This window comes from Aotus nancymaae, unplaced genomic scaffold (assembly GCF_030222135.1).
Source record: "Aotus nancymaae isolate 86718 unplaced genomic scaffold, 86718_ANA_hifiasm-v0.15.2.pri h1tg000001l, whole genome shotgun sequence".
Taxonomy (NCBI): domain Eukaryota; kingdom Metazoa; phylum Chordata; class Mammalia; order Primates; family Aotidae; genus Aotus; species Aotus nancymaae.
Window position 1 is genome coordinate 375,087 of NW_026988412.1, and position 10,833 is coordinate 385,919.

At 34.0% G+C, this 10,833-nt stretch overlaps 1 protein-coding gene and 1 pseudogene across 4 annotated transcripts in view; one reads left to right on the forward strand and one right to left on the reverse strand.

Moving 5' to 3' along the window:
- Positions 1 to 10,833, forward strand: part of LOC135268148 (zinc finger protein 492-like) — a 47,233-nt gene that overhangs the window by 21,836 nt on the left and 14,564 nt on the right. For all 4 annotated transcript variants that reach the window (XM_064373434.1, XM_064373442.1, XM_064373458.1 and 1 more), the window contains exon 4: positions 4,656 to 9,222. In XM_064373434.1, the coding sequence (XP_064229504.1) occupies positions 4,656 to 5,947 (1,292 nt within the window). In that variant the 3' untranslated portion in view covers positions 5,948 to 9,222. The remainder of the gene's footprint in view (positions 1 to 4,655; positions 9,223 to 10,833) is intronic.
- Positions 9,360 to 9,522, reverse strand: LOC135276252 (U4 spliceosomal RNA; annotated as a pseudogene).

Genomic DNA, 10,833 nt, shown 5'->3' on the forward strand with positions numbered 1-10,833 from the left:
TTTTGTTAGGGATGGCTGATGAATTTTCTTGCTGTCAGAAAATAGGCAAATACGGCACCTTTTATTTTTCCATCTTGGTGATGTCACTCTCCCTGGACATTTTTACTTTCTATTTTCTATTTTGATTTTGTCTATAATTTTAGATTTAGGATTCATGACAATATACTAGAATTTACATTTATGCCTGAAGTGAATTAGATAATCATTAGGCAGGCAAAAAGTAAACATAGGCAGCTAAGAAAAGATTATAAGATTTTGACTCATTTTTGTCAGCCTATATTTAAAATAGAACATAAATCATTACCAAATATTTGTTTTATATATCAGAGGCTCTGACAATATTCGCAAAATCTATATATATTTTCTTTATTTAGCAATGTAAGGGTATTCTTTGCTTCTGAAGTTAGATTACAGAAGTTTTATTTTGTGTAAGAACAGCATATGTTTAAAACTTAAAAATTATCTCACTTAAATGCTTATTTATCAAAAGTTTGTCATTAGAATCTTCTGTTTATGATTACGTGGCATTTTATATGAAACTTTACTGTATTACAGTGGATGCCAATGATTCAAAATAGTCATCTTCAATGAGCTCACAGTTACAGTAAACTATTGTAGTTACTCACACAGATTCTTTGTAATGCTTCATCAATGTTACATTCCAGATTTTATGAGTAAACATTTATTGTTTTGCAGTTCCAGATTAGCGTGTTTTCTCAGTGTAGGTTTTTTAACATAACTTTATTGTGTTTTTCATTTTACAATTTTAGGCAATTTGCAATTCTGTTTATACCCGTAAGTAGGTGTGAGGTTTAATTAAGAGCAAAATCAACCATATGTCTATTATAATCTGATTATATATGTGTGTATGGCTAATCTTGTATTTATGTTTTCTTAGCTGATTTTTAATGATTGCTTTATCTTGTCTAAATGAGTAGTCACGGAAATAGTCTGATTTTCACCTTGTATTTAATAATAAATATATATTTTCTTTGTGTGAGAAAAACAGTTTTGTGACTTGAAGGTAGTTTTTGCAAAGATTTATAATTCTTTAAAATTTACATCTTCAATCTGTTTAAGTGTGCCTTTCATGGCCAGTGATGGTGGTGGTTTACATCTAATCCCCTGATTTTGGGAGGCCACAGCAGGAAGACTGCGTGAGTCCAAAAGCTTGAGAACAGCCTGAGAGACATATGGAGACCTCATCTCTATAAAATATTTTAAAAGTTAGCCAGACATAGTAATGCAGTCCTGTCTACTTGGGAGAATAAGGAGGGAGGATTATTTGAACCTGAAAGTATGAGGCTGCTGTGAGCCATAATTATGTCATGGACTCCAGCTTGGGTGATAAAGTTAGACCCAGACTCAAAAACAGTGTCCATTTCAGGCACGTTAAGTATATTTACATTGTTTTATCAAAGATTTCTGGAAATTTTGCCATACACACTAAACAACTACCAATTTTTCCCATTTTTTGGCACTTTTCAAACACCATTCAGTTTTCTCTTTCTATGAGTAACTGCTTTATATATCTCATAACATCTCTGTTTGTGGATGGCTCATTTTATTTTACATAATATCAAGATTTCCCTTTCTAGTTAGAATACTTTCTGCTGTTTTGCAAACTGAGTAAATATTTTTGTATTTTTATATTTAAATTATATCTACTGAACTATTTGGTAACAGAAATTTTCATTGCTTTTACCTATTGGCTTTTAGTAACAATGGTAAGATAATTATGGGTATGCAAATTACTCTTCTTTATATTATCATATATGTGAGAGTTTTCATATATGTGCTGCATCCTATTGCATTTATTATTATTATTATTTATTTATTTTTTTTTTTTTTGAGATGCAGTCTCACTCTGTCACCCAGGCAGGAGTGCAATGGATAGCTCTCAGCTCACCACAGTCTCCATCTCCTGGGTTCAAGCCATTCTCCTGCCTCAACATCCTGAGTAGCTGGGATAACAAGCACCTGCCACCATGCCCAGCTAATTTGTGTATTTTTAGTAGGGAAAAGGATTCACTATGTTGGTCAGGCTGGTCTTGAACTGCTGACCTCATGATCCAGCCTCCTTAGCCTCCCAAAGTACTGGGATTACAGGTGTGAGGCACCGCTCCTGGTCCATTCTATTTTATTCATCTACTTTTTCACCTTTATGCTCATATCAAATTGTTTTAATTCTCTAACTTTCTAATGTGTTTTGAAATCAGGAACTATAATGCACCCAACATTGTTTTTTTTTTTTTTCTTTTTAATATTTTTGTCTGTAGAGATTCTATACACTCCGGATTGCTGTTTGTATTTCTTACAAAATGCAGTGAGAAATTTGAAAAACTTTGTATTAAATCTGTTCATTGCAACAGGGTGTGGTGGCTCACAAGTGTAATCCCAGCAGTTTGGGAGGCTGAGTTGGGCAGATAATGAAGTCAGGGGTTCAAGACAAGCCTGGCAAACATGGTGAAACCCCATCTCTACATAAAAATACAAAAATTAGCCAGGCATGATGGTGCACACATGTAACCCAGTGACTTGGGAGGCTGAGGTAGGAGAATTGTGTGAAGCCAGGAGGTGGAGGATGTGGTGACCTGAGAGCCCACAATTGCACTCTAGCCTGGGTGACAGAGTGAGACTGCATCTCAAAAAAAAAAAAGAAATCTGTAGATTGCACTGACAAGGATGGACATCATTACAATATTACCTAGGATTACAGCATAGCTAGTATTACAGGCACTTACCACAATGCCTGGTCAGTTTTTGTGTTTTTAGTAGAGACTGGGGTTTCACCATGTTGGTGAGTTGAGTCTTGAACTCCTGACCTCAAGTGATTCGCCCTCCTGCGCCTCCTTACCTGCTGGGATTACAGGCATGAGCTACTGCACCTGACCTAAATTTGTAAGTTTTAATGTCCTTTTTTGTCTCCTTGGAATTTTGGCTTGAAGTACATTTTTAAAATGTGACAATGTTTGACTTAAGATGTATAATATTGCATTTCCTTTGCATAATATTATTTTGATTTCCTCTGCCCTCATGTGATTAATATTGGCATTAAATGTCTACTTCCATCTTCCCCTTTCTGTTTTTTTTTTTTTAAACAATTGATCTCAGTTGACTTTTGTGGGAAAAAAAGGGATCTTGGTTTTTAAACTTTTAGTAAATTTATGTATTGAAAGTATGTCTCTTAATTTGTAAGTTAATTTTATATATGTATTTAATTTTCTGAAAGAGAAAGGCAATGTTATGCTTTTAACTATTTTATTGGATTTTTACATCTTTGTTTCTTCTTTACTCTCTGTCTTGTTTTGTGTCTATTGATATGATTTTACTTATTTCTGATTTCCTTTTTTGTATCTGTACAGATTTTTTTATAAATGGTATCTTAGGAGTTACATAAAACCTATATAAAAACAACCAGCATATTTTTATTTTTTTACAAAATAAATTTCAGTTGAATAAAAAAAAAAAATTTCTTATATCTGCCCTGACATTTGTCATTGATGTTGGTAATTATGTTGTTACATTGTATATTCATTAACAGATATTTCTGATTTTTGTGTTTTGATTTTTAAAATATTAGGGAATAATTTGAAATGTTTTCTGCATCATTATGTAATGCCACAAGATTCTGTTTTTGTGTATGTGCAAATCTTTCACAAAATTAATGTATATATATTTGATTATGTGTTGTTTTCTCGAATTGCCTTACTTTAAGAAACTGCTTTTAGCATCATTTATATGTTGGAAATAAGGAATATGCAGTGCCTATATATGTTTTCAGAATTCATTTGTTTTAGAAGGTTGTTTTTGGAGACAGAGGTTTTCTTTATCACCAGACTGGAGTGCAGCGGCGTGGTCTTTGTTCGCTGCAGCCTGCGCTTCCCAAGTTCAAGTGATTCTCCTGTCTCAGCCTCCCACATAGCTGCCATTACAAGCATGTATCTGCATGCTCAACTAATTTTGTATTTTTAGTGGAGACTGGGTTTTACTGGGCCTCCCAGACTGGACTCAAACATCTGGCCATAGGTGATCCACCCACCTCAGCTTCCCAAAGTCTTAGGATTACAGCTGTGAAGCACTACACTCAGACATTTATGTTTCTTAATAACCAATAATCACTTTTTACAATTGTTTTATGTCTGTGGTGCCACAGTCATTCTGTTGCTACAGAACTTACCTTCGGTCTCAGCAGACTCAAATTGTCATTTGAAGGAATACCATAATTTCAGCACTTGATGTAATGAGAGAGAGGAACCAGTGTCTGTAAAATACTGTATCATTCAGAAATAAAAACGTATAAGGCAGCATTTTACTTGTCTTTTAACAAAGAAACCAGCAGTTGGCAATTTATTTCAAGTCACTATGTGATATTGGGAAGCAGGAATATCTGTGTTGGGAAAATATAAGAGACTTCTGTCCTATGTGGCTCTTTGCATTAAGCTCTGGGGCATTGCACACAATTTAATTTTTTACAAATGTAACTTGGTCTGCATGTTTTTATTACCTTTATATGTCTTGTAAAAATTTGAACCTGTAAAATTTTGCTATGCCATCTTGTGTTGTAGTTTGTATAATTTTATAGGTAAGACGTGTATTAATCTGAGTCAAGTAAGCGGAGTAATTTGTTTATTTATTTATTTTTTTTCTCTCAGTTGCATCTTCTTATTTTGCCCAAGATCTTTGGCCAAAGCAGGGCATAAAAAATCATTTCCAAAAAGTGATGCTGAGAAGATATAAAAAATGTGGACATGAAAATTTCCAGTTAAGAAAATGTTGTCAAAGCGCGGATGAGTGTAAGGTGCACAAAGAATGCTGCAATGGACTTAACCAGGTTTTGACAACTACCCAGAGCAAAATATTTCAATGCAACAAATTTGTGAAAGTCTTTCATAAATACTCAAATTCAAACAGACGTAAGATAAGACAAAGTGAAAAGGAACCTTTGCAATGTAAGGAATGTAATATGTCAATTTGCACACTTTCACACTTAGCTGAGCATAAAAGAATTTATACCAGAGAACAACCCTACAAATTTAAAGAATGTGACAAAGCCCATAATGAGACCTCAAACCTTTCTACATATAAAAAAATTTATACTGGAAAGGAGCCCTACAAATATGAAGAATGTGGACAAATCTTTAACCAGTTCTTACACCTTACTACACATAAGAGAATTCATACTGGAGAGAAACCCTACAAGTGTGAGGAATGTGGCAAAGCTTTTAACCAATCCACAACCCTTATTAGACATAAGATCATTCATACTGAAGAGAAACCCTACAAATGTGAGGAGTGTGGCAAAGCTTTTAACCAATCCTCAACCCTTACTAGACATAAGATCATTCATACTGGAGAGAAACCCTACAAATGTGAGGAGTGTGGCAAAGCTTTTAACAACTTCTCAAACCTTTCTAGACATATGATCATTCATACTGGAGATAAACCCTACAAATGTAAGGAATGTGGCAAAGCTTTTAACCACTCTTCAAGCCTTGCTAGACATAAGAGAATTCATACTGGAGAGAAACCCTACAAATGTGAGGAGTGTGGCAAAGCTTTTAGCCAGTACTCACATTTTACTAGACATAAGATAATTTCTTCTGGAGAGAAACGCTACAAATGTGAAGAATGTGGCAAATCTTTTAGGTGCTCCTCAGCCTTTAGTAAACATAAGAATATTCATACTGGAGAGAAATCCTACAAATGTGAAGAATGTGGCAAATCTTTTAGGTGCTTCTCAACCCTTATTACGCATAAGAAAATGCATACTGGAGAGAAACCCTGCAAATGTGAGGAAGGTGGCAAACCTTTTAACCACTCCTCAATCCTCACTAGACATAAGAGAATTCATACTGGAGAGAAATCCTACAAATGTGAAGAATGTGGAAAAATCTTTAACCAACTCTCACACCTTGCTAAACATAAGATAATTCATACTGGATAGAAACTCTACAAATGTGAGGAACGTGGCAAAGCTTTTAAACACTCCTAAACTCTTACAAAACATAAGATAATTCATACTCAAGAGAAACCCTAGAAATGTGAGGAATGTGGATAAGCTTTTAATGAATCTCAAAAACTTACTACACATAAGAAAATTTGTACTGGATAGAAACTCTACAAATGTGAAGAATATGGCATAGCCTTTAGCCAGTCCTGAAATCTTACTAGACCTAAGATAATTCATAATGAAGAGAAATGCCAAAAGTGTGAAGAATGTGGCAAAGCCTTTAACTAGTCCTCAATTCTTAACAGACATTATATGATTCATACTGGAGAGAAACTCTAGAAACCCAAACATGTGACAATGCTTGTGACAACACTTCAAACATTTCCAAACATAAAAGAAACTGTGCTGCTGAGAAATCATAGAAATGTGAATAATGTGAGAAAGCCTTTAAATGATTGTCACAATTGATTGTAGGTAAGGTAATGCATACCAGAGAAAACTTCTACAAGTATAAACAGTCACAAAACTTTTAAATAATGCTCACACCTTATTGCACAGGAAAGCATTTACACTTGAGAACAAATGTACAAATTTAATGAAAGTAAAAAAGTGGTAAATACATGCTCACAATCTTACTGTACATGAAAGAGCTTATACTTCATAAAAGCACTAAAAATGCAATTCTCTCAAAAGATTCTTCAGAAAATATAAACCTTTAAAGTGCTGGAGAGCATTTATTTCAAAGGCAAACCTTACAAATATAAAGAAAGTTGTAGTAACTTTACTTGTAACAGACTTTGTTGTGCTTATTTTGTATTAGAGGCAAACCATGAAGCAATTGCTCAAACTTTGTTCAGCATCAGAGAATTCTGCAAATGTAATACATTTGGGAAAGAAATACATTAATAGCCAAAGAAACTCCAGAGTGTTCATACTAAAAAATATTTTTTTGCAGACAAAATAAATAGGAAAGAATATTTAATGCAAAATTAAGTCTATTAAAATATCAGAGAATTAGAAATGTATAAGGCACTGACGCTTCAGACTACACTAAAGCCGCGTTCTGTGTCTACAAAATAATCTAAAACTAAAGTTGGTAGAAAAATTATTTGTATGCAACTTTAAAAGAGTAGAAAATTTTTTGGAGATTTATAGTTACGAGCATACTTTGTTTTGGCAAGATTACAGATTTTTTTTTAAGTAAATAGTGTTGTAACCAACTCTTTAATTCATACTAGTAATGTTGTAATAAATGCTAAAATTACTTCATGCTAAAACAATTATTATTTTTTAGTTTTTTGTGACTCTGTCACCCAGGCTGTGGTGCAGCAGTGTGACCTCGACTCACTGCAACCTCCAACTCCCAGGTTTAAGTGATTCTACTGCCTCAGCTTCCCAAGTAGCTGGGCGTACAGGCACATAACGGCACGCACAGCTATGTTTTATATTTTTAGTAGGGATGGAGTGTTGACATGTTGGCCAGGCTGTTCTCAAATTCGTGACCTCAGGTGGTCCACCCAGCTCAGCCTTCCAACGTGCTGGGATTACAGGTATTAGTCACTGTGCCAGGCCCATCCTGTTTCTTTATTCCTATTATATTTATACCTGAAAGCATGTGACCAATTGTTGCTATATGAAAGATACGAGAAATTGTTTTTATTAGGTGAGCATTTATGATGTCTTTTATGAAAGAGTAAGGATATTAAAATGTAAGATGCATTTCAAAAATCTAAGTAAAAAGGTTCTTTGTGGTTAACTTACAATATTGAGTGATGTATGAGGTAAGTGTTCAGAGTAGTATTCTTGTGCATTGCATTAAGCGACAAATATTTTTAGTTTTAGTTAAAATTAAATTGGCTAGGTACAGTGGCTCACATTGGTAATTGCAGTGCTTTGGAAGGTTGATGTGGGGGAAACACTAGGTCTGTAGTTTGAAACCAGCCTGGCCAATATGGTGTAACTCCATCTCTACTGAAAACACAAAAATTAGCCAGGCATGCTGGTGCATACCTGTAGTCCCAGCTACTCGGGAGGCTGAGGAGGAAGAATCGCTGTAACCCAGGAGGTGGAGATTGCAGTGAACTGAGATTGTGCCACTGCACTCCAGACTGGGTGACAGAGTGAGACTCCATTTCAAAAAAAAATTAAAATAAATTGGTAGTATATTATTTTACTAATTGTACTTTCATGAAACAAAATGTAGCACATTTTTAAAATTTCAGATTATGTATGTACTTAATTTCTTCAACGTTTCACATGTCAAATATTGTGCATTAAATTAAGTCTTGTTATTCCACTTACTTTAACCTAGTCCCCCTTACTCAAGTGTGTATGTATAAGATGGTAAGAATACTCTATTTGGTTAAATAGAGTTTTTAACCAAAGTTATTGGTTAAATAACTTTGTATTTAAAATAGAGTATTGGACTAACATCTCTAACCTTTTTGCCAATGGCTTAAAACTTCAAATAAGTTAAGGAATATTTTTCCCATAAGTAAAAGTTTTTTCTCTCTTTTTTCTGTTTTTGCATTTAAATTTATTTCTGTGAATTTTAGTGGGTACATATTTCCATTATATATACATATTCTGATAAAGGTAATACAGCATATAATAATCACATTAGGTTAAGTGAGGTATTCATCACCTCTAGAATTAATTTTTTGCATTACAATCAATTCATTTCTACAGTCTTAGTTATTTTAAAATGTACAATTAAAATGTATTTACTACAGAATCATTTTTGTAATACTGAAAATTATATACAGTTATAAATAAAATTTACAAATCTGAGTCCTGAATAAACACTTTCAAAAATTTATTGTATATTTTTCTTTGAACATGTGGCCTGTATGCTTGCAAATACCCAGACTTTTAGTTTTGATTTACATAGAGTTAAACATACACATCTATTTGTCTGAATATAAACAGTAGGTATAAACAAATTATGAATTATTTGTGTTTGAGGATGTTTGTAACTTTTCAGAATAAAATATCCATATTTGAAGAAGACAAATAATTTTAATAAGGTGTCTAATTATCTATTTCTTTTGTTTAGAGACAGAGTCTAGCTCTGTTGCCCAGGCTGGAGTGCAGTGATGTGATGTCAGCTGGCTACAACCTCCCCCTGGATTCAAGCAATTATCATCTCTCAGTCTCTCCAGTAGCTGAGACTACAGGTGTATGCCACCACGCCTAGCTAATTTCTGTATTTTTTGTACACATGAAGTTTCACCATATAGATCAGGCTAGTCTTGAACTCCTGACCTCAGGTAAATCCACCCACCTTGGCCTCCCAAAGTGCTGGGATTTATAGGCATGAGCCACCAAGCCTAGCCAGATGTCTAATTTTTTAGAAAACAAAAATCCTCAAAAATGCTGAATGCAAATCTTTACTTTGTTTTTCTTTTCTTTTTTAAAAAAATAATTCATTTCCCATAAAGACTGCCAAGAATTGCCTGTGCTGGCTGTATTTCACATCCTCCTAGTAGGATATCGAGAGAAGTTTTCAATTCCATTAATCGTGCCTCGGGTAAACCTCTTTGACTATGATATTGCCACTACTCAAAGCTGCAAATTTATACCTTGTACATTGTATTGAATTTATTACTGTAATATATTATGTCTTATGGTTCAGAATCTTCCCATACAAATTTTCTGTTTTTATTTGCCTGATACTTCTGTTAGACCCATCACTTTCTTGTTTATTATATAAATTTTTTTGTTTTGTAGTTTACAAAGTACTAAGTTTGTGAGCTGCTCTGTGATTATAAAAATGATTTTAATGAAATGTAGTCATGGGCCAGACACAGTGGCTTACACCTGTAATCCCAGCATATTGTGAGGCCGAGGTGGACATATCAACTAAGGAAGGTCAGGATTTTGAGATCAGCCTGGTCAAAATTGTGAAACTCTATCGCTACTAAAAATACAAAAATTAGTGAGGCGTGCTGGTGCACACATGTACTTTCAGTTACTGGGGAGGGTGAGGCAGGAGAATAGCTTTAATCTGGGAGATGGAGTTTTCAGTAAGCCAAGATTGCACCACTGCACTCCAGGCTGGGTGACACAGGAAGACACTTTCTAAAAAAAAAAAAAAAAGAAGAAGAAGAAAAAAAAGAAAAAAAATTAGTTATGCACAAAAAATAATTTATGTGTAATTCCAAAATTAGTGTATCAAATTTTATTTAGTTGGAACGTTCAACTTTGTTCTTTTATTCGAAGAACGCTATGTAAGCCTACTTTTCATGAGTTACTGTTTTTTTCACTTTTTATAATGGACATAAGTAAATTTATTTATTGATTGTGTCAATTTGTTTAGGTAATTACTAAGGAAGCTTCATAAGCCATCAGAGTGTTTTTTTTTTTTTTTATAATAAATGTAGCAGTGCTTGCAGTTTAACTGAGGTCCCATAATAAATATTCCTGTTAAAGTCAGATTGTGACTTCACGTTAGAGGTAGAAAATATTGAAGGTAAACAAATAAGGCTGATTCTTCATGTGGAGAGGACTTTCTTTCAGGCTGCAAAGCTGATTTTGCTGAATTTAAAATGAAATTCAGCTGTATTGATTTCCTAATTATCTTACGTTTTGTTTGCCATTTTATGTGTATTCCAGCCATGTATACATCATAGCCCTTCTTTTTCGGTGTTATGCCTACAGTTTTTCCACTGTTTTCTTCATGCTATGTCATTTCACATGCTATTTTGTGGGTATTGATCAGAACGTTGGTGTTTTCTAATGCCCTGAAAAACTGGTTTCAACTGGAGAGTGTGCTTATAAATAAAACTTTCAGATCATTTAAGATAAAAGCATACACTGTCCACAGGGGAGAGGGGTAAATCAGCATGGTGCTTCATTGTTTGTAAAAAACAACGCTTATT